The sequence below is a fragment of the Artibeus jamaicensis genome, unplaced genomic scaffold (genome assembly GCF_021234435.1).
Source record: "Artibeus jamaicensis isolate MK-2021 breed Jamaican fruit bat unplaced genomic scaffold, CSHL_Jam_final scaffold_36, whole genome shotgun sequence".
Classification (NCBI taxonomy): domain Eukaryota; kingdom Metazoa; phylum Chordata; class Mammalia; order Chiroptera; family Phyllostomidae; genus Artibeus; species Artibeus jamaicensis.
The window spans coordinates 389,709-413,308 of NW_026522041.1; the positions used below are offsets into that span (position 1 = coordinate 389,709).

General features: G+C 51.2%; 1 protein-coding gene and 1 long non-coding RNA gene across 3 annotated transcripts; one reads left to right on the top strand and one right to left on the bottom strand.

Moving 5' to 3' along the window:
• Positions 1 to 5,627: 5,627 nt before the first annotated feature.
• On the bottom strand, positions 5,628 to 23,347 carry DEDD2 (death effector domain containing 2). Of its 2 annotated transcripts, XM_037160016.2 has the most exons (6): positions 23,223 to 23,298; positions 22,947 to 23,061; positions 22,294 to 22,657; positions 20,695 to 20,817; positions 16,579 to 16,719; positions 5,628 to 6,843 (listed from the first exon to the last, which is right to left on the bottom strand). In XM_037160016.2, exons 3-6 carry the CDS (start codon positions 22,619 to 22,621, stop codon positions 6,452 to 6,454), a joined length of 984 nt encoding a protein of 327 aa, XP_037015911.2. In that variant the 5' UTR covers positions 22,622 to 22,657; positions 22,947 to 23,061; positions 23,223 to 23,298; the 3' UTR covers positions 5,628 to 6,451. The 2 variants fall into 2 exon arrangements, with proteins under 2 accessions (XP_037015911.2, XP_037015912.2); XM_037160017.2 differs by lacking the exon at positions 22,947 to 23,061 and having other exon boundaries at positions 23,223 to 23,347.
• Positions 8,637 to 14,515, top strand: LOC128626153 (uncharacterized). Its single transcript, XR_008390078.1, has 3 exons — positions 8,637 to 8,904; positions 10,898 to 11,060; positions 12,964 to 14,515. It is a non-coding gene; the product is annotated as an uncharacterized LOC128626153 (long non-coding RNA).
• Positions 23,348 to 23,600: the final 253 nt, after the last annotated feature.

Sequence of the window (23,600 nt, forward strand, 5' to 3'; positions counted from 1 at the left end):
ACATGGGACAAGTAAGCACTGTGTTGGGGTTAAAGTCGGGGCTTCTTAATTTGGGACCCAAAGGGTTCAGTGTTGGCAGCCTGGCTCTGCCACTTTGCCACGTGTCACCCAGGGAAGTGACTTCACCTTCCTGAGTGTACATCCTCACCTTTGAAGTGAGGATATTAATACCCACCTTACAGGTTTTGTGAGGGTAAACACATGTAACCCATTTGGCACAGTGCCTGGCATTCGATGTAAGTGCTCAGTGAGTGTTTGCCCTGTGTGCTGCACCTCCGGGTAATGACTGAGTCCAAGGCGTGGTCACAGGGACGGACGGATGGAGTGGGATGACAGTGAGCAGAGATGAGGTGGAAAGAGACTGAGAGGCTAGGTCACTGGGAGGAGGACCATCACAGGAGGTGAAGTGTCCCAGCAGGGGCTGGGGTGGGAGGTCTGTGGGGAGGTGCTACAGTCTTCAGGAATGAGGGGAAGTGACCAGGGAGTGAGCAGACGTCACTGAGGAAACAGGACAGAGGGCTGTAGAACCTGAGGACATAATGCTCAAGAAAGCCAAGTTCTGTGAAGCCAGCTTAGAGCCAGCATCTGCCTCAGCTGAGTCCCCACAGCCCCTTGTCTGGCCCCTTTGAGACGTCCACAGTGACCACGTACTGGACCACAACAACGCTTGTCCAGAGAGGCATTGGGCCTGACCCACTGCAGTACCACTAGTTAGAACAGACGCATACCCTGGCGGAGGGTTACTGAACGACTTGGGGGCGAGGGAAGGAAACAGCACTGGGTGACACGTGGCAAAGTGGCAGAGCCAGGCTGCCAACACTGAACTCTCTGGGTCCCAAATTAAGAAGCCCCGACTTTAAACCCAACACAGTGCTTACTTGTCCCGTGTGTGGGAAACCCGGCGGCCTGCGCTCTGATCCCAGCACCTGCCTCCCAGGCCTGGCGGGCCCTCGCTGCCGTCACAACTCACAGAGGCCTCCACTCCCTTGGTCCCTCTGCTTTCTGCCAGTCGGCCAGACCCCTCCTGCCTTCTCTCCCTTCCCTGCCCATCTTATTTAGCGTTGGTTTTATTCCATTTATATAACCTAATCACTAAACAAACAAGCAACAACAACAAAACACCCACCTCTTACCCTGACTGGAGTGGCTCAGTGGGTTTGGCATCATCTTGCAAACTAAAAAGTCACCCGTTCAATTCCCAGTCAGGATACATGCCTGAGTTGCATTTATTTTGTTAATTATAAATAGAAAAGAAAAACAACCCTTGTCCAATTTAAATGAATGTTCTCTGCCACCATTATGCCTATTTCACCCACCTAGAATACCTTTGCCCATTCTGTCCACCCAAAGACCTTCCATTCCTCATTCAAGAATAAGCGAAAATTAATCATCGGGGAGAATAAAAGTAAACCACAGCGATCTACTACCACCCATCCTTCAGACTGGCAAAATTAAAGTGTCTAACAATGCCATTATCGGCAAGGATGTAAAGAAAGAAAACTCTCCTTCAGTGCTGGTGGGAGAGTGAACTGATACAACACTTTAGAAAAACAGTATATGAGTACAGTAGACTGAAAAATGTCTACCCAAAATACGTCCATGGCTTACTCCCTGTAATCTGTGAGTTATCATACATGGCAGATGTGATTAAAGGATTTTTTTTAAAGACTTTATTTATTGTTGGACAGAGGGGAAGGGAAGGAGAAAGAGAGGAACAGAAACGTCTATGTGTGGTTGCCTCTCATGTGCCCCCTCTGGGCACCTGGCCCACAACCCAAGGCCTGTGCCCTGACTAGGAATTGAACCGGTGATTCTTTGGTTCGCAGACTGGTGCTCAGTCCACTGAGCTACACCAGCCAGGACTAAAGGAGGGATTTTGAGTTGAGAAGATGATCCTGGATTATTTAGGTGGGCCATAAATGCAGTCACACATGTCCTTGTAAGAGGGAGGCAGAGGGAGATTTGACACAGAGAGGAGGACATGTGACCACAGAGACAGAAATTGCAGCGATGCAGCCACAAACCCAGGATTGCTGGCAGCCGCTAGAAGTAGAGAGTCAAGGAACAAATTCTTCTCTAAAGCCCCCGAAGGGAGAATGGGCCTGAGAACAAACTCAATTTTGGCCAAGTGGAACTGATTTTAGACTTCTGGCCTCCAGAATTACAAGCGAATACATTTCTGCTGTGCTCAACCACCAGGTTTGTGGTAATTTGTTACAGCAGCTCTAGGAAACTAACAGTGGCAGTATCTACCAAACCTGAACATAGTCGTACCCAGGCCCAGCAATTCCACTTCTAGGTATTTCCCAAGAGAAATGTAAGCATTTCTCTTACATTCTGCATTCACCGAGAAACATGCAGAAGAATGTTCACAGCATTATTCATAACAGCCCCAAACTGGAAACAACCCAAATAGCCATCAACAGTGCAATGCATTAACTACTTGTGGGGTGTTCATAAAAATGATTCACCTACAGCCCTGACCAGTTTGGCTCAGTGGGTTGGGTGCCGTCCTGCAAAGCAAAAGGTCACAGGTTCGATTCCAGGTCAGGGCACGTGCCTGGGTTTCAGGTCAGGTCCCTGGTTGGGAGCAAGAGGGTGTGTGAGAGGCAATCGATTCTCTCGCACTTCGATGTTTCTCTCCCTCCCTTCTCCTCTAACTATAAATAAATGAAATCTTAAAAAAAAAAAAAGTAAAGAATAAAGAGTCAACTACAAATAAACACATGGAAGAATTTCACACACACAATATTGAAACCAGACACAACAGAAAACACACTTTATGATGTCATTTATGTCAAGTGCAAAAGATAAAATTAACTATATCACTGACCAATGTTAAAACTAGATAATTAAAGAAAAGAAAAATATTATTACTGTCAAAGTCAGGATAGCCCTAGCTGGGTAGCCCAGTCTATGAAAGCACTGTCCCGATATACCAAGGTTGCAGGTTCAGTCCCCGGTCAGGGCTGAATGAATCAACATACAGGGATCAACTGATGAAGGCATAAATAATTGGAACGACAAATCAATGTCTGTGTCTTCCCCTCAAAACCAAGTTCAAAAAGGGTAGTGTTCCCAGCTCAGAAAAGGGGGGAGCTGTGACCAGGAGGGAGCACATGATGGAAAGGTGGCACGGTAGGGGTGGCTTCTGGGGTGCAGGTCATGGACCCCTGCACATGGGAGGCACAGGTGCTTCACAAACAACTTAGCTGTACATTTATGCTTTATGCACTCTTCTGAACATTATATTCACAACTAAAATGTATCTTGATGGTGATGGTGGTGGTCATTTTCAATAGAGTGAACAGGAACTTCCCAACCCATGAAGCCTCCCTGAGTGCCTCCACCCAGGTCCCCGGGGCTTCGCCCACCTCTGCTGCTTGTTCAATTACCAGCCGCTCTGGGCTGTGAGTCACAGTGCTCCAGCCTGGCTCATCCACCAGAGCAGAAGCCAGCCCAGGGCCTGGCCCATGGGAGGTCTTGGGGAACCTGGGCTTCCATGCCCCAGGCACACTGGGCCTGCTTCAGATTTCCACCTTACGATGGAAACCTCGGGGCCCATGGCTGTCTGCCAGCCTGTGGCAGCACATGGCTGCTGATGCAATGAAGAGGCGGCAGACTACAGTGCCATTTGCCTTCGACTCTGTCCATCTTTGTCTCTCAACATCCCATTCAGGAATGTGCCCTAGGGTTTAAGCAAGGTTCTCCATCTGGATTATCTCCTGTTATTCTGTTGAATTCCTACTCATCTTTCAAGAGCCAGCGTGATGCCATGGCCCGCCTTCCTCTGAGCTCCCACAATACCCCGTTTCCCTTGGCTGCATCCTGTCAGAAGTCTTTCTCGACTTCTGAAGCTCTTTGATCTCCCTGGGTTATCCTTAAGGCCTGGGTCTGACCCACTTCTGTGCCTCAGAGGTCAGGTCACCTCCAGCGCCAGGTGCAAGCTCTGGCAAGCCCAGGCGGGTTAGAGGAATGAGGCATTGCCTCAAGGTTCTGGCCACTGGGACTGCACTGCGCCTGCGTGCTCCAAAGGCCTCAAAGTTACCTTCTTACTTCCCACGTGCACATGCCCACCAGCAAGCAGCAGCTTGTGGAGCTAAAAAGGGAACCTAGAGAAAGGGGGTGGAGTGCATGGGAGGGGCCTAAGGAATACAGCAGGCTGAGACCCACAGTGGGGAAACTGAAGCGGAGCACAGCCCTGACTCTTGTCCAGTAAGGGACTGGTGGGGCCCATCGTTCACTAGGGTTTGAGACGGACACTGTGGCCCAAGGGAGAAGCAGACCCTAGAATTAAGCTCAGCCAACAGGCAGCAGTTCCTACCCTTAAGCACAAGCAGCCCCAAGTTGAACCCCAAACCTGGAAAGGTCCTGAAAAGAAAGCCTACTGCGACCCAAGCCAAAGAGAGTCCCCCAGCTCAAGGGGAGGAGGAGCGCGGAAGCTCCCGTCACCCTCCCAACCTGACCTGGCCCATGAGGGGGCACTGCTTTCACCTCAGCGCTGCTGCTTCATCCCCCAGGCAAGTCACTTCCCCTCTCTGAGCCATTTCCTGTCAAACTGGGGGTAAAACCCCCACTTCACACAGCAGGCAAAGTATTAAATCAATCTTGAGCATGCCCAGACCTGAGCTCCCTCCCAGAGAGGGTGCAGAGAAAGTGAGGTCACACAGTGAGCAGCTGGACCAGGCCTGGACTCCTGGCCAGGACTCACCCACTAAATCTGCTGCTTTATCCCTTGTACATCAACACAGGTCGAGGGTCCAGGACAGGTTCCCAGGTGTGAGCAAGTCCACCCCCTCCCACAGGAGAGGCCAAGAGTTAGAATCCCTGCCTACCCCATCCCAAGCTCCATCCTGGTTCCCTTCCCCATCGGGAAGAAAACCCTTGGGTGTTGTGTAAGAAACTTGAGTTCCTAAGCCTGTAAACAAGTGGTGGGGCAAGAGCAGGAGGCCACAACCTCCTGCAGCCACAGGGGGGCAGGAAGAAGTGTTTGACATCAGGGAGAGAAAGAACAGATCCAGATTTGATGTGACTCTCCAGAAGGTGGTTAAGTGGGGAACCACCTGGGGAGGGATTCCAAGCCTGGCTGCTGCTCTGTTTGGTTTCCAAACCTCACAGACAGCTGGCACACGTCACTGAACGAGTTAAAAGTATTGGTACTCCCAAGGAGCAAAGCATGTGTCAGCGGGGCTGCAAGTACTCGTGACTCCGAGGCAGTACAGCGGCGCCTTGGTACTCATCGGCGACCAGATCATGAGGAGTGCTGGAACCGGTGAGCACCTAGTGAGGCATCTCCTTTAACCGGCAGCATCATGACTCACATGGGTTCTAGCAAGTGTGACAAGTCTCAAAACACGCTTTTCTCATCAAAATGCAACGAGCACCAGGCTTGACAAAGGTCTGAAGCCAATGAGTACTGAGGTATGACTGTACTTCCTTTGACAGATGAGGAAACTGAGGCCCAGACAAGAGGACAAGCCTGTGGTGGCCACTGACAAGACGACGTTAACACCCTGCTCACCCTCCAGCCCAATTCTGGGCCAGGAATTCCGGGACTGGTACTGGGCCCAGGCTCTCATCATCTCCTTCCTCCAGCCCATGAAGAAAAGAGTCCCAGAGAGCCCTGATGCCCACCTACGCCCCTTCCAGGGCAGTTTTATTGGTGCCATTTATAAAAGACCTTTCCCATCAGCCCCCAAGCCTTTGCCTTTCTCCTTCTGAGAAAGCAGTTGGCTTCTGGTCCTGGCCCCATAGGCAATAGCACACATGGTCTGGTAACTGCTGGCAACACACCTCACACTCTGGTATAGGTCCCTGTGCAAGTCCATGCCCAGCTCTGGGGAGCAGGGGAAAGTGGAGTGCCAGGTATGTGTGTGGAAGGTGGACAGAGCCCTGGCTCACTGCAGAGATGTGTGGGCAAGGTGAACGGGCCCCATGTGTGCCTCAGCTCCAGTGCCAGGGGTGGCTGAAGCCCAGGGTTGGGTGCAGTAAAATCAGAGATCCTGAGAGAGAAGCCCTTAAGCCAAATAAGTGTGTGGAGCAGGCAGGGGCAAAAGCCCAAGAGAGATTTCCATGGGGGCAATGTGTACACACAGCCCAGGGTCAAGGACACAATATGCAAGAGACCCTTGGTGACTATGTGGCTATGTGCCCTTCCCTTTGGAATCTACATGCTGGAGCCCCTGGCCTCCTGGAGCTGAAGAACACACCTGAGGGTGGGGGTGGGGGGAGCTTGGGAAGGAAACTCAGCTGGAAGTGGTTCAGGCCTCAGAGCCCACATCCTGTCAGAGAAGCTGTCAATGAGCCAGGCTGTCAGGGGGGCTGGTCATCTGTCTGTCTTAGTCCTCAAAGGTGCTGGAGCGACAGTCCCCTAGGAGCAGAGATGGTCTTTATCCTCTCGGGAAGGTGGCCCGAAAGCTAAAAGGTGGGGTCAGTCCCGCCAGATCCAGGATCAGGAGGCCTCTGACGGGCGCCGTCCCCCTTCCTCCTCCATGAGCAGCAGGCGGCGCCGGCCGGCCTCATAGTCAGCCTCATCCACACTGACCAGCAGGCGGACGGCCTCCCGGCCGACGGCCTCCCGCAGGGCCTCAGTTAGGAACACGCCCCGCAGGGCCTGCAGCAGGGCACCACTCAGGTAGTCCCCCCAGAAGGCGTCCAGATAGGAGAGCTCTGAGAACTTGATGTCACACACCACGGAGCCGAGGTCTCGGGAGCGCAGCACTGCCGTGGCCTGCCCAAACACGTCGAGTTGCCGTGCCAGTGCCTGGGGCCGCCGAGATGCCACACCCTGCTCCAAGGCTGGCCCGTGTTCGCAGTACTCTGCTCGCACTCTGAGCCGGATGTCTGTGAAGAAAGAGGACTCGTCAGTAAGGGGCTGATACCCAACACGATGCGCGAGGACACTGCCACCCCCCCCCTCCCTTGGGCCTCCTCCGCAGGCCCCTCCCACTGTCCTGTGGGCTGCGCTGCACCTGCCCCACATCCTTCCCCCTTCTGGTAACCACACCCAAGTATGGGTGACACCCTCACATGGCTTTCCTCCTGTGGTCTGGCCCATTCGTTACCTCCTGACCCCACACCCTCCTCTTTCCCTCACGTGCCCCCACTCCAGCCTCACCACCTCCTTGCTGCCCACTCCGCCCACCCCCAGGCAGGCTCTCCCTAGCCCCGGGATGCTCTGTACCAAGTCTGCTCCCTCACTTCCTTCAGGTCTGTGCTCAAATGTCACCTCCCCAACAGGGCCTATCCCAACCGTGGCAGTTACAGCTTCACTACCACCATCCTGGCTCCCAGCATTCCCAGTTCCCTATACCCTGCTCCCAAGGCGCTTACCACTTTCTCACCTACTCTAAGCTTTCCCTTCCTGTCATGATATCACCCACCTTCCCACAATGTAAGCTCCCTGAAGGACAGATTTTTGTCGGTTTTGTTTATTTCTGTAGCCCTTTGTCCGCTTTGTCCCTGTGGCACACAGTAGGTACTCGATATATATTTATGAAAGAATCAGTGCATGAATGAATGACTCCCCTTTAGGCAACCAGTCTAACCCCTCTTCCGCCTTCAAACAGTGACATTCACGTGAGTCAACCACATTCCCAGCCCCCACCCACCAAGCAAGCACCAGACCCAGGAGACGGGCTTGAGCTGGGCTGGCCCTACAGGAACCAAGTATTCTCTTTCCAGAAGCTGCTAGAACGGTGGGCTGTAAAATGGCAGAGCTGCTGAGGGCCCTCCGCCCCCAGGAAGGGAGAAAACAAAGCCTACACAGGTAGGGCCAACGGTACAGAGGAAGAGTCTCCTGAGCTCATCAGATGAGCCGCAGAGCACCTGGAGTTTCAGCTGCAATTTCTTTTCTGCTGAAGCCAGCCTGAAGTTGAGTTTTTGTCACTTATGATGCTGCCCTCACCTACTCAAACGAGAAAGACGGCAGCTCTGTGTGGTGGACAGGAAGACACGGGACTTCTACAGCTTACCCTTATAAATGTGCCTGCAGGAGCATCACCTTCCTTTGGGATTACTGAACCTGCACCTGTGAGCAAGGGCTATTAACACACAGCGCAGGCCGTCCAGAGGATCAGCTGCAGGCTGCAAGTAACAGCAGTCCACACCGCACAGCACTGACTGCCTGCCAGGCGCCACTCATAACACTGGACTCCTATGAAGTCACTGAATCCACAAACAACCCTGTGAGGCTGGCCCCACCACCAACTCCACTGCACAGATGAGGACACCGAGGCAAAGAGAAGTGCAGTGACTTGCCCAAGGTCACATGGTTGGGCAGTGGCAGCACAGGGCCAAAGCTGCTGAACCTCCATGCCCCAAAGAATAGCTCAGGTCAGTGAAGCCGTTCCAACCCGTCCACTAGCTGTCTGACCTGTGAGGGGTCAGTCTCTCCCAGCCCAGTTTCCTGCCTAAACTGGGAGACAATCCCTGCTGTGAAGGGCTGTTAAGAGGATTAAAAAGAGCAAAGAATAGAAAGAAACTGGCTAGTGTGGTGCAAACACCATGCCCACAGGTTCTCCAAGAATAGTAGCCTCCAACAGCTCCCATGTGCCAGACGCTTTGCCTCAGGGGAGTCAGTAGGGTTTAGCCCTGTGGGGTAGAGGCCACATTCAACCCCTCTGACATATGAAGAAACTGAAGCTCTGGGAGGGGAAGTGTCACATCCTGGACTCCCTTTACCTTTCACAGACCCTGTGAGCAGCAGATCGGAAAGTAGAAAGCAGGTCCCTGCACTCCGAAATGACTTCTCAATACCACCCACTTCCTCCTCCCACTCCAAACCCCAAACCCTTCCTCTTTCTGCCTTGAGAGGAGCCTCACCCTGTCTCCTCGAAGCCCAGGGAAGCCTGCCTGGCCTTAACCCCAGGATTTCGAAGGAAACTCCCTCCACCTAAGGACCAGGTAAGACCTCAGGGCTCACATCCTTGACTCCTTTGAGTGTCTGACCATGCTCTCAATTGGCGTGGGCTGGGGAACAGGGGACTGGGAGGAGCAGCACCTGTCCAAGGCCACACATGGCTGCTCAGTGGCAGAGGCACAGAGCCAGGTGGCGGAGTCAGACAGACCTTGAGGCGAGTCCCGGCTCTGCCACTCTCTAGCTGTGCGGCCTTGGGCATGTGACCTCACCTCTCTGAGCCTCCGTTTCCCCATCTGAAAAACACAAACAAACAAGAGGTCCCTGCTACACAGTGGGGTCATGAGGATTCCCTGAGGCAGCTTGTGAAATGCCTGACCCGGGGCCTACAACACTCAAGGCACTCAGAAACAGGAACTACGATTCCGACACCCACCTCTCACGCCCAGGTCTTACCCTCTCTTGCCTGCACCCCTGCACTAGACTCCTCCTCCCTCACCTCTTTCAATCCCAGCTACATCCTTTTATGCCCTCCTCTCTAGTCTCAAGGAAAGTGCTCTCAGCACAAGCCTCACTCACTCACAAAAACGACCTGCCAACCTTCTCTGCCCAGAACTGCCCACTCTCGCCCACCATGCCCTGCCCAAGTGAATCCCCCCCGGGTAATCTTTCTCCTCAGCAAAGGCTACTACTACAAGACCTGTGGCATGAAATGTCTGTCTATTCACCCAGAGCCCACCCCACAACATGGGGGGTGGGCAGAAGAATAGAACCAGGGTGGAGTTGTGTGAGTCTCATTGATTCTTTCATTAAACAGCTCTTTTCACTGAGAGCCAGCAACAGGGAGTGACACAAGCACCTGCCACAGGAGAAACTGGAGTGTAGCCCCCAGGGAAAGAGCACTTCCCACGGACCTGGGCCTACCCAAGTCCCTTCCCTGTCTTAGGCCCCCAAGTCTTCACAGAACCTTCATCGCCCCGTTTACAGAGGAGTAAAATCCCACTGGGTCTAGAACACAGCAGAATAGCACACAGAGGCCACACACCATCTGAGCTGCAGCTCCGTCCCTGGCCCTGGGTCACCGCACGCATGCAGTCTCCCCTGGACTCCTCACCAACGACTCAGTAACGACGGGTGACACACCAGCAGTTCTGACTGCAGGCTGGCACACACTTCACACCGACCGACCCTTGTGATCATCCCTTCAATGCTATTAGGCAGCGCTGTTATCCCCTTTTTGCAGATGGGGAAATTGAGGCCCAGGACATGAGTCACCTGCCCAAGGCCACAAAGGCAGGAAACCGCAGAGAAGGAATTCCAACCGAGGTGCCTGGCTACAGGGCCCGAGCTCTTAACTACCCCTATCTCGCTTGCTGCCTCTCACAACCATACACAGAAACCTGTAATTAAAAGACATCCTGAGAGTAAGCAGAGAAAATGACAGAGCACGAGGTGTACGTAACTTAGATCGAAATGATCAGAGAGGATCTTTTCAGGAAATGACACTGGAAGTAAAATGTGAATGAGGACAGGTAGGCTGCGACAGAGACACTGGGGGAGAGAAGGGCAGCATTCCAGAAGATAAGACGGCGCATGAAAATCCAGAGGCAGAAAATGAACGTGGGACATTCAAAAGCTACAATCCAGTGTGGCTACATCACAGTGGAGGAGAAGGGCACAAGGGGATGACGGGAGGGAGAGAACTGACCACACCCTGGCAGGCCGTAGTAGGGAGTCAGGGCCCTGCCAGTGACCACACCTCCCTGCATCTCAGTGGCCTTCTCTCTGAAATATCCCCATCCTAACCCTGCTCTCATGAGGTGCTAGGCCCTGGGCCCGGTGAACAGGTGAGCAGCCTTGCAGGCTAATCCCTAAACTAGGTGTGGTGTGGGGCCAGAGATAATCTCTCCCAGGTCTTCTCTCTGGGAGTGCCCAGTGGGGCGGCTGGGGACAAGATGACCTGTGCTCCCATGGTGCTCGGTGGACAGAGGCAGCCAGCGTGCTCCAATGAAAAGACCCCTGCCCTCCACTACCACACAGGGCCAGGACCACCCCCCCCTGGACAACAGTAGCACCCCTCCCTTCCCCAGTCTCTTCCCCAAGAGACAGCCAGAGTCAAGATGTCAAATGAGAAGTTCTTCAACCTCTACTGAAGCAGTGGATCACGGCAGTGAGGAGAAGCTGCTCCCAATGTCAGAGAAAGGTAAGAACACACCACCTAGGACGTGAGCTTGAAAAAAATGAAACCTCAAACCAGAATCTGATCAAGCCTTGCCAGCCCCAACTACCAATTTTTAAGAAATACAGACAAGAGAGAAACACATTCCATCAATCCTAGCACAGGATGAGACTGGAAAAATTCAGTTTTGCAGAAGGGCTGTGAGACTACTATTCTTTATTTTTTTAAATCTTGACCTGAGAATATGTTCATTGACCAGAGAGGGAAAGACAGACAGACAGAGAGAAACATCAATGTGAGAAATATCAGCCCTGGCCAGTGTGCCTCAGTGAACTGAGTGCCGGCCTGTGAACCAAAGGGTTGCTGGTTCGATTCCCAGTCAGGGCGCATGCCTGGGTTGCAGGCCAGGTCCCCAGTGGGGGGCGTGTGAGAGGCAACCACACATTGATGTTCCTCTCCCTCTCTTTCTCCATCCCTTCTCCTCTCTCTGAAAATAAATAAATAATTTTTTAAATGAAAAGAAATATTAATTGGTTGCTTCCCATACATGCACCCTGACCTCAGATCAAACCTGCAACCTAGGCCCTGGCTGGTATAGCTCAGTGGTTTGGGTGCTGTCCTACAAACCAAATGGGCCATGGGTTTTGGGCAAGCCCCCACTTGAGGGTGTGCAGAAGGCAACTGATCAATGTTTCTCTCACACACTGATGTTCCTCTCCCTAAAGATAAATAAATACAAAGAACTTACATGCATGACCCATGAACATGAACAATGGTGGGAGGATTACCTAAGGGGGTGGGAGGTGCTAGGTAGAGGAGGCAAAAGGGAAAAAAAAAAATCACAACTATAATAACATAATCAACAAACTATTAAAAATAAATAAACTTTAGCCCTAGAATGAATGAATGAATGAATGAATAAATAAATAAAATAAAATAAAAATCTTACAGAGAAAAGAAAAAAAAAAGCAACCCTGTAACCTAGCTACATGCCCTGATGGGAAATGGAATCCACCACCTTTTGCTATATGGGACAGTGCTCCAACCAACTGAGCAACCCCACCAGGGCTGGGGCAACTTCTTTCAACAAATACATGCGAGGGGGGAAGAGAGAAAACAGAGATGGCTGGGGGATCCAAAAGATTAGAAGAGACTTAGGAAAACCAACTCTTGTGAGACAAGTGGAAATGTGAGCACTAATTAGACATCTGATATTAAGATATTAACATCAAAGCAGCCATTAGCAGACAACTGCTAAAGCTGGGTGACAGAAGACGGGGTTCATTACATAAGTCTTGCCTGCTTCTTTATCTCCACAGAAAACGCTGAGGGAAAAACAAAGCTCGGCCTATCATTCAAATCCTCTAATTGTTTCCCATCATTAAAAATAATGATCCCTGGTTGGTGTGGCTCAGTTGGTTGGAGCATCGTCTCCGTAACTGAAGGGCTGTGGGTTTAATTCCCAGTCAGGGCACAGGCCTAGGGTGCAGGTTCCATCCCCAGTGTGGGTACAGACGATCCCTGGTCCAGGCGCATACAGCAGACAGGCAATCCATGTCTCTCTCTCCCCTCCCCTCTCAAAATAGTAATTAAAAAAAAGTCTTTGGGCAAGGACTAAAAAATAAAAATTAAACTAAATAAATAAATGTGAAACTCAGGCCGCAGCTCACAGGATGGGCCCCTGGGAGGATGGGCCCTGGTTACCGCCCTTGCCCTCCCCTCCCAGCAGCCTCCCCTCACGTCCCCCACTGCAGCCTTGCAGCCTCGCTACCGTCCCTCCACCACCGCCACCACCAGCACACTCCCTCTTGGACCCGGAAATATTCCACCCCGGCTGTCCACACACCCCTCCAAGAGGCCTTCCTAGTTCACCTCACCTAGAAAATACATCTAAAACCGAATTTTCCATCGCTCTCTACCCTCTTAGGCCCTCCTTTTCTCTCCTCGGAGGACATCAGGCATCTCCGTCCCTTGGCTTCTTCCTCTCATCAGAACTCAAGCTTCTTGAGGGCAAGAGCCTCCAGTCCCTGATGCACCTGGCAGGAGCACTCTACAAATACTTATGTGATGACCAAACAAACAGACCCGAGTTGGCCCAGCCCCACCCATCACTCTGCAGAATGAGGGCCATCACCCCTATACTTCAACTCTGTCTCAAGAATTCAAGGTCAGGGCCCTGGCTGGTGTAGCTCAGTAGATTGAGCTCGGGCCTGCGAACCAGACAATCACGGTTCGATTCCCAGTCAGGGCACATGCCTGGGTTGCAGGCCGGTTCCCCGCAGGCCAGTTCCCAGCAGGGGACGCACAAAGGCAACCATACGTTGATATTTCTCTCCCTCTCTCCTTCCCTTCCCCTCTAAAGATAAGCAAATAAAATCTTTAAAAAAAAAAGGTCAGGCAGGCAGGTAGTACACCGGGACAGTGCCCAATAGATGGCCCTGAGAGGGACATGGAAACTCTGGGAAAATGTGGCCAAGCCCAGGACCCGACCCCACCTCCCTGTGCCCACTTCCTCACACTCTACGGCCCTCAGGAGTTTAGTCTGGTTCTACTGTAATGAGGTGCTGAGTGAGGAGTCCCCAGAAACAACAGAGCACATTCGCCACAATCCTTGGTGGGGGGAAGAGTGGGGGACACTGCCTTTAAAATACTTTACATAACAATGGCAAGGTAACAGCTGCGCTGCCACCCAGGGTAAAAGGTGTATACCCCCGGAAAAGGTATATGTGTCTTTAAGGGCCTACAGTGACTTGTGGCACAGCCAAATGTGGATGCCCACCCTGATGTCCCTGTGTCACAGGAAATTATTGCCCTGACTAAAGATGGCAGCCAAAACAAGGAAAAGGATACAGAAGAACTGGCAAAAATAAAACATCATAGGAGGGGCCAGATATGAGATCACACAGGGAGTTCCGGGCTGAGCACTTAAAAGTGGGCTGAGAGAGTAAGAAATGGACACCATGGGGAGGAAAGGGGGTAGAGGAGGGCCCTGTCCACCATGAGGTCTGAGGGTGTAGAGAGAAGAAGCCATGTAGGCTGAGAGCAAGGAAGCAGCCATGCAGGAGGAAAGAAAGTAAGGAGAGAGCTGATGGAGCCGTACAGGGACGTGCCTGACCAAGCATGGATTTGTGGGAGACGTTTGGAGCTGAACTGAACTGTGAACGGTGACTGGGAATGCAGACCCCTGCTTCTCCAAAGGGCCTACAGAGAAGCCACTCTCTTGGGGCGTGCGCCTCCCTGGACTCCACCGTGTTCCAGTGTGACCGGCACATGACTGCCTGGACTACTACATGGAGGCGAGGACAGCGCGCCCCAGGTCCTGGAGGAGAGCGCTGTGGCGAGGGGATGTCAACTCTGGGACCCACAAGTGCACAGTCCTGAAAGAACGGTGATCTGTTTACCTAGCTGCAGCCGGCTTAAGGAGAGATAAGGATATGGGGAACCTCTGGGCGTGGTTCCTTTTGGAGAACAAGGTTAAGTGCTGGCTCTCATGGGAGAACAGGTTTCTGAACAGAGGTGCTCTCACCCCTGCAAGGTTGGAATCCTGTTAGTAAAAATCTGTTTCCTTCAACACTAATTGGGTCATGTGTAAAGGCATAGCATGGCCAAGACCCAATTTGCTCGGTTATACAACCACTAAGTGGAGTGCAGCTGACTGAGGGTCAAACCCCAGAGCTGTTATAGGTGAGGAAGGGACAAGAACAGCAGGATCCTTCCTCACTCAGGTCTAAAGGAGTGAGGTCTATCACCCCTGGGACTGGGCCTCATTAAAGGGCAGCCATCTTTGCTTTCAGAGGGAAAAACCAGGGCCATAGTGAGGAGAGCCTCAGTCCAGCCCCACCCTGCCTGGTGAGTCAGCACTCAGACCTGCTTACCCATCCCCCCATCAGGGGCCAGCCACACCCTATGAACAACCTCCTTGCCCTCAAGGAAGAGACCTGATGCCTCTATAGGCAAAATCCCTCCCAAGCCTCAGCTAGGCTTGCTCCCTAGGGAGGCAGTGACTCCCTGGGCAGCCCAGCCAGCCTGGTGACTCTGGTAATTATCCCTGACTGGGGGGCAGGGCAGAGTCATGACAAAGCAGCCATCCCTCAAGGTCTACTGGTCTCTTCCTCCAACCTGCCCAGCACAGTATCACCTAGGGAATCTGATGTGTAGCCCACAGCCTGGGGATGGCGAGGCAAGACACGGAGTGGTAGGCACTGCCACTCTGCAGATAGTCTGAGGGAGCACCTGGGACCAAGGTTTTCTGGGGAATGTAGGGCTGCTTCAACCTGGGACATTCTCACCCCTGCCTGAGCACCTTACCACCTGATGCCATGTCCACAAGCTTGCCCGACTCAGAGGATGTACCAGAGATGTGACGGGGGAGTGTGTGAGAGTGTGCCCACCCAGGTCTGTGCCCTTCCCTCAGGACAGGTGCAGTCTCAAGGTCAAGGTCTGAGCCTGTGTCTCCACAGCACAGTCCACTCAACACACCCAACCCAACCTGCCTGCCGGTCCGGTCAGCTGCACATCCCTCCTTCCCTAGTCCATCCCCTTCTCGCCCTCTCCAGTGTGATCACCTCTCCTGCTCACTGGAGTTGAGCAGCCCTGTCACTCATTTGCTGCTCCCACTTTAATTTACTTCCTGCACCTGACAGGGCATGTACCACGTGCCCAGAGTTATTCTAAGCACTTTACAAACCCTAACTCACCTATTAATGGGTTTTCCACATGGGGTCGAAGTTCCTTTAAGAACAGGTATCAGATCACTTCAGATCCTGCTCCAATCCCTTGGCAGCACTTGCTGCATGGAATAAAAGCCAAACTCCCACCTACTTGGAGACCTACGGGGCTGTTCTACCCAATCCCCACGATCCCTGCCCTCTCTTCCTGAGGCTTACCGTCTAAAATGAGCTTTGGTTTCACTGGTCTGTCACTCTACTAGAAGGAGGGTCACCTCCACTAGGGCAGGGATCTCACTGCTGTTCCTGTACCTGGCACAGCGACAGTGAGAAGGAAGAACTGGTGCCCAGGCAGGGCACTGTTCCGTGTATATGACGTGTGTTAGCTCATTTTCTTCCAACAACCCTGGTGGGAAGGTACCATTACCAGCCTCACTTTACAGATATGGTGACTGAGGTGTGGAGGGGTTCAGTCACCTGCCCAAAATCAGACAGCTAAGGCCAAGAAGTAAATGAGGCAGCTTGAACCGGGATGCCATTTTCACCCCTGCAGAAGAATTGATTGCTGAGTAAATACACCCGTGCAAATGTTTGCTAAGTAAACAAATGTAATTGGCGGCAGGCAGCAGGTTGTCAGGGAAGGCTTCTAGAGGACGGAACATAGGATATGATCCTTCAACTATGGGCAGAATGTAGATAAGATGAAGACAGGAACAAGAATTCCACTGCTAAACAGAGGGATAAGAACTGCTGCCCACCTGCTAGACGTCACTGGTGTACCAGTCCCTAGGCATATGCCCATTCCTCCTGTCCCTCGGCTCAGCAGCCTGCCCCAGGCACTATCCACGCACTACCCAAGCCCCACAAATACCTACCGCAGGTCACTTTGCCTTCCGAGGTGGGTCTGGCCTGCTCCTGTTGCTGCCGGGGGGCGGCTGGGCCCCCTCTCCGCCGCCGTCTGGCACCACCACTGGGCCGGCCCCGACTCCGCCGCTGCCGCTTGGTTGGGGGGGAGCCTGAAGGGAGAAAGATGGGACGGTTAAGGACCAGATGATAGGTAGAGCACCGAGGCAGGTTGCCAGAGCCCGAGGAAGAGTTTGAGGTTGGTTCCTGTGCAGTGAGACCCTGGGTATGTACCTCTGCTTCCTCAGCCCTGTCCATGTGACCGAGGGTGGGGGGGGTGGAGTACAACCTAGCATCATTTAGAAGGGCAGGCAAGCACCCCCTGACCCAGCAACACCACTCCCAGATGTGAGCATACAGAAACTCCTAAACTCTCACACCAGGCGACCAGCATGGCAAGAGCCACAGGGCTTTGTTCATAGCATGCAACTGCATGCACTTGAAATCAATGTAAATGTGAAACAAAAACAATAATTTCCAGCTAAGGTGCTAAAGAGACATCTGCATCTTGCTTTACTTCATATAAGAAAGGAGGGTAAACAGAGATATGTACATATTTGCTATTTTGCATATAAATTAGGAATTAATGAAATTCATTACCTATTTACCCGGGGAAAGAACAAAAGAAGCAATACTCCTAAGAATCTTTTTTACATAGTTTAGTTTTGACACAGTCAAAAAAAATTTTTTTAAACGTTCGTCAAAAATTTTTAGCCCTAGCCGGTGTGGCTCAGTGGACTGAGTTCTAGCCTGTGAATCAAAGGTTTGCTGGTTCAATTCCCAGTCAGGGCACATGCCTCAGCTGCAGGCCAGGTATCCAGTTGGGGGTGCACAAAAGGAAACTATACACTGATGTTTCTCTCCCTTTCTCTTTCCCTTCCCCTCTAAAAAAAAGATAGTGGGCATCAGAAAATCTGGATAACAAATTAAAAAACCAATCAGAACTGCAGATACTTAGGTTTAAAAAAAATTTTTTTTTTTTGCCCTGGCTGGCGTAGCTCAGTGGATTGAGCATGGGCCTGCAAACCAAAGGATCGTGGTTTGATTCCCGGCCTGGGTTGCAGGCCAGTTCCCAGCAGGGGACGCATGAGAGGCAACCACACATTGATATTTCTCTCCCTCTTTCCTTCCCTTCCCCTCTAAAGATAAATAAATAAAATTAAAAAAATATTTTTTAAAGATAAACCATAAAATCAATTACGTACAGAGACAAATGAAACTAACCCTATACAAAACTATAACAAACAAGTGGAGAAAATAATTATTTCAAGTTACTTGGAGGATCATTCTGAATGCAAACTCTCAGTGAGAAATACTTCCAAGGACTAGAACCACAAACCTGCGGTTTCTTTCAATAGACAGTCAGCAGTGGTATTGACACTGTAATTTTGAAACCAATTTTTTTATTGTTATACAATAAAGCAAATAAATCCAGATACCAGTGTTATTAAAAACCAAGATTAAACAAAACAAAACAAAACAAAACACCAAGATTTTGCCCTGGCTGGTGTGGCTCAGTGGATTGAGCACCAGCCTGCGAACCAAAAGGTTGCCGATTTGATTCCCAGTCAGGGCGCATGCCTGAGTTGCAGGACAGGTTCCTGGTGCAGGGCACAGGAGAGGCAACCACACATTCATGTTTCTCTTCCTCTCTTTCTCCCTCTCTTCCCTCTCTCTAAAAATAAATAAATAAAATCTTAAAAAAACAAACAAACAAGATTTTCAGTGTAAAAGAAAAAAATCCTTGTATGTTAATTTTGAATTGAAAATACTAATACGGCCCTAGCTGTGCAGCTGTGTAGCTGAGTTGATTGGAACATATCCTGATACGCCAAGGTTTTGGGTTCAATCCCTGGTCAGGGCATATGAGAATCAACCAGTGAACACACAGATGAGTGGAACAGCAAACTGATGTGTGTGTGTGTCTCTCTCTCTTATCTCCTTCCCCACTCTAAAAATCATTATTAAAATTAAAAAAAAATAAAAAATACTAATATAAAGTTTTTTCCCAAAGAGAGGAAAGGAGGGAAAAAAGAGGGAGAGAAACATCAATGTGAGAAACATTGATTGGTTGCCTCTCTCATATCACCCCAACTAGGGACCAAACTTGCAACCTAGGCATGTGCCCTGACCAGGAATCTAACTGGCAACCTTTCACTTTGCAGGATGATGTCCAACCAGCTGGGCTTCACCAGTCAAGGCCTAATAGGAATTTTTATTGTATTTTTTTTAAGACTTTATCTACTTACTTTTAAAGAAAGGGGAAGGGAGGGAGAAAGTGTGGAAGAGAAACATCGATGTGTGAGACGATACATCAAGTGGTTGCCTCTCGCACACCTCCAACTGGGGATGTGGCCTGCAACCCAGGCATGGCCCCTGATTGGATATTGAACTGGTGGCCTTTGGTTCTCAGACCAGCACTCAATCCACCGAGCCACAGTGGAGACCAGCAAGGGCAGGGCTTAATATGAACTTTTAAAAAGCAGTTTCTGACTCTGTTCACTGAAAAGAGCCTGGAAACGATGCACATGCTCAGCACCCAGGTCTTGGTCTCTAAGTATCACTGCCTCTTAAAGAAACCAGCCTTTTCAAGGAGCTGACTACCGACTGGGGAAGGGAAAATGCAGGTGAGTGCCACATCTTGCAGTGCCACAAAGGAGGCGGCACCCAGTGCATGGAGACTCATCAGAAAGACAAAGGAGCTAGACAATCTAAACAATGACTAAATGATTATAACACAATAAATAAATAAGAGTGAGTTCATAGTGATACTCGCCATCAAAAAAAAATGGGGGTGGTGGTAGAAAGAAAAACTCTTCTTGAAAAAATGCCAGCTAATAGATGTAGGAAAATGAAACAATTAGAAAAATCACTGTTTTCCGAACACCGATGTAATAACTGGTTCAGGCAGGAATGGATGCTAAGCCCCCGGGGATCCTTTTGAAGAACAGGATGTGCCAAGGCATCGGCCCACAGATTGTTTACTAGCCAGACAGGGGGAAAATGTCCCTTTGCAAAGGACAAATATGGCAGACACCACCTCAACCAAGTGATCAAACTTGCCCACACACGACAGTAAGACCAGGCTTCCTGATGTGCTCCAATGCGAAGCACACGGCATCAACCAAGAAGCATTACTGCCAAAAACATGGAACCTGAACTAAATCTAGCCTCTAGACCAAATCCCCACTTCACAGGAAATAAAAGGGACAAAGGGACAAGTTAAATGACACCATTAGAAAATTACTACACATGTCCAGAAACAATTCTGGACATTCCACAAAACAAGTGGCCTGGTAGGATGAGGAAGTCAATGTCAAGGGGAAAAGGAAAGGGTATGGGTGGGGGAGGAGTTTCATGTCTATAGTAAAAGGCTAAGGATACATAATAAGTAACAACTCAACTATGAGTGGATCCTAAAAGTAAAGACAATCTTACAGATATATAAAAATGGACCATTAGAATATCAGAAAACTGTTTATTTTCTCAGATATGGTAATGGTCTTGAAGTGGTAGAGAAGAATCTCCTTATTATCAGGAGACAGACAGCTGCTAAGGGTCAAGTGTCCTGATGACTGGAACTTACTTTCAAAGAGTTCACCAACAAAAGAATTACATATCTACACATAAAACAAAAAGTGGCAAAATGTATCTAAAGTTACTGCATCTAGGAAGAGAGGAACATGTTCATGGTACTAATCTTTTAATTTCTCTGTATGTTTGAAATTCTGTTTGAATAATTAATTAAAAAACCAGGCTGGGGGAGATTGGATAAATTATTAATTGGTATGACAATAAAAAAATACCAATTAGTTACTCAACAGGAACAAATCTACGAAACATGTCCAGCAAAGACAGCCATGTGAAGAACGATAAACCCATGATGTGATGCCACTTAGATGAAATACAAAACCATTAGAAACAACTTCATACACTGCTTCTGGACATGTGCTTTTGTAGGAACAAAGCAAAAATGAGACGGAATGACCCCTTGTGCCATTTTCTTGATGGGCTAAGATGGGGGCAGTTCATCAGGGTTCAGAAGGGAGAGAGGGAAACTGCCTTCACACCCACCCAGCTGGACTCACCTGTCTCCCACTGGTCCTGCTGAACATCTGAAGAACTGCTAGACTGCCGACGGCGACGGCAGCTGCCCTCCGACCTCTTTGTAGAAGAGCTGGAGGTGCCATAGTTATAGCGTTCCGGAGACACTGCGGGGAGAGAAAAATGGAAAGAAATATTCACAGCCTCTGGCCCCTCCCAGGCCCAGCCTTCAGTTCCCACCCCCCGAGAGGAACACCTGCCCCACCGGGTGCCTGAGTTCCCCAGAGGTCAGAGTCCAGACTCATTCCCTCTCCAATGCCTCCTGCCCAGTGTTGCTCAATGCCTCCCAATACAAAGGAAGAACCAGTCAGAGTTATTTTGTAAATTGAGTCATGGTCAGGATCCCGGCAATGCTGCCCGCCATCAATTGCCCCCCATCAATTGCCCCCAGCTCTCCCTGAGGCCCCAAGGAATAAACAGGCCTCTCCTCAGGCTCCCCAAATCTTCTCTTCCAAAGTCTCACCTCCAGACCTATTTTTCCAAAAGCGATGTCAGTTATTCCCTAGTGCTGCCCTTCCCCTGGTTATCCAAATCCCATGGGCTTATTCTGGGAAGGGAAGCCTCACAATCCCCCTCCCCAAACTAGCCCCTGCACCTTGCCAAGTAATCCTGACAAAGCCTCAACAGCTCAAGGCCTATGCACATATGGGGCTCCTGTGCCTTAAACCCTCCCAGCTCCTGGCCTTCTCAGACTGCTGTCCTTCCCTCACAAGGATTAAGGGCATCAACTCTGGACACAAACCAGCCGAGTATGAATCCTAGCTCTCACTTTCTAGCTGTGTTACCTGCAAGCCTGTGATGTGGCTTCTCACCTACCTCTCTGCCCTTTCTTCAGTCCCCTCTGCTTGTGCCACACTGGCCTCTAATGACACAAAACTCAGTCCTGCCTCAGGGTTTCAAAGCTTGCCTTTTCCTCTCCCTGCAATTTTCTATTCACAGTGGCAGCATCGCAGCCTCAGTTCAAATGTCGCCTCCTCAAAAAGGTCTTGACTGGTTACTCAGTAATAAGGGGGCCTCCCCTCACTTAGGACTCCCTTCTCTCTATATACCATTACTTTTAGTCTTTCTATATCCAGATGCAGAAATTCATTATTTATCTGTTTTACTATCTGATTCCCCCATTAATGTATGCCTCACTAATAAGCACTTTGTCAGTCCAGACACACTGTATCTTCCGTGCCAGGCACCAAGGACTCACTTCTCATATGTGAGCAAGCTGCTTAACTTCTCTGAACCTGTTGTTTTCCCAGTCCAGTGGGGAGTAAACGGACTTCCTCATGGGATTACCAGGAGAGTATATAGTGATAGTTTATAATGAAAGGCTTACTCTGTGTCTGGCATGAAACAAGCCCTCCATAAACAGTGGCCACAAACATCATTACTGCTCTGGCCAAATTCCACAAGCTTGCCTCTTAAAGCCTTGCCTCTTCCCTCTTGTGTTCCTCCCCCTGGGAGGAAGGGATAGTGAATGAGACACAGGTTTTCTGATTCGGCCCTGTCCATATCAGGGCACCATGAAGACTCAAATGAGGAGCAAGGCCCTCTCCCCACCAGAAGTCTATCAGCTTCCCGTTCAACCTTACCTGGCCGGCGCCGCTTGCGCGCCAGGTGCGGTAGCAAGTCGTGCCGGGCCAGCACTCGAAGGAGTTGCCCTAGGAGCCGCAGGTTGCTCTCGTCGCATTGCCCGCGGCGCTCCAGCTCCAGCAGCAGCTCCAGGCCGCTACGGGCGTTGGACAGGCCTCCGGCGGCGCCGGGGGCCTCATCCAGCAGGAAGGCCAGCAGATCCAGTTCGCGCTCAGTCAGCTGCCCGCCCACCACCTCGAACATACGATGAAGCGACAGCATCCCGTAGTAGTCCAGGCACTCATCCTCCTCCCAGCTCGGGGCAGGGGTCGACCCAGACAGCGCCATACCCGGGGAAGGGGGTGGACAAGCTCGAGCCAGGGCCTAGAACCCACTCAGCGGGGAGGGGGCAGTGATCAGCGACGTGGGGACCCAAACGCCAACCTCGCCAGTCGCGTCCCCCAGTTCCCGACCTGCGGTGCAGAGCCACCCCCTCACCCCAGAGATCTCAGCTGCCCCCTCCCGAAGGGCATGGTATCGTCCAAGGTCCCCTAGTAACAAGTCCAGACGCCAGACCTCACCGGACCTCCGACCGGGCCGCAGAGGCCCAACGCCCAGGTGATTCGGTCTGAACAAGCCTGGGGGCCCATCCCCGGGCACCTTAACGACTGACCTTTGACTCTGGTTAGTACTGTCCGGACGTGCCTCTGGGCTCCGTCCAGCGGTACTATCCGATCAGGCCCACGGCTCCACCCGAATGCTACCGTCCGAAAGTGACCCCCCGGCCCCTACAAATGGGACCGACCAAACCAGCTCTCACCCCCCATACAAGTGGTGCTGACTGAACCCGACCCCAACGCACTGTACACATTGTACCGCCCTCTCCCCAGCACCCAGGTTGCTTCGTCTACCCGCCACCGGTCGCCCATAAGCCTCTCTGGATCCTCACCGGAATACGGCGTCTGATGACTCCTGGGCGACGGCCGCAGCCACTTGTTTTGGATCTTTCTGGCACCTTCTCTATTATTACGCCTGCGTCACCTCGCCCCTCCTCCTTCCCCCAACTCGCGCAGGTGCGACCGCCACGCCCCTTAGGCGCAAGCGCAGAGTGAGGCGCTTAAGTCCCGCCCCTTGGGGCCCGCCCTCAACCGTGGCGTCTGAGCTGTCCTGTGCTGCGCCTGCGCAGAGCAAGAGCGGTTATGCGTGTGGACTGGAGTTTGTACAAGATTGCTGAGGTGCTTCTGCCAATTCGTGATGAAATCTCTGGGTTCTTGTTACCCCACGTCATGACCTTTTGGATCTACTCCGAATCCCCTCTAATCACGAT

Excerpts from the sequence above, each read along its gene's own strand:
- DEDD2 (XM_037160017.2), bottom strand. The coding sequence starts at position 22,621 with ATGGCGCTGTCTGGGTCGACCCCTGCCCCGAGCTGGGAGGAGGATGAG. Across the intron at positions 20,818-22,293 it reads GCGCAAGCGGCGCCGGCCAG|TGTCTCCGGAACGCTATAAC; the intron begins GTAAGGTTGAAC and ends CTCTCCCCGCAG. Across the intron at positions 16,720-20,694 it reads GCAGGACCAGTGGGAGACAG|GCTCCCCCCCAACCAAGCGG; the intron begins GTGAGTCCAGCT and ends TTCTCCCTTCAG.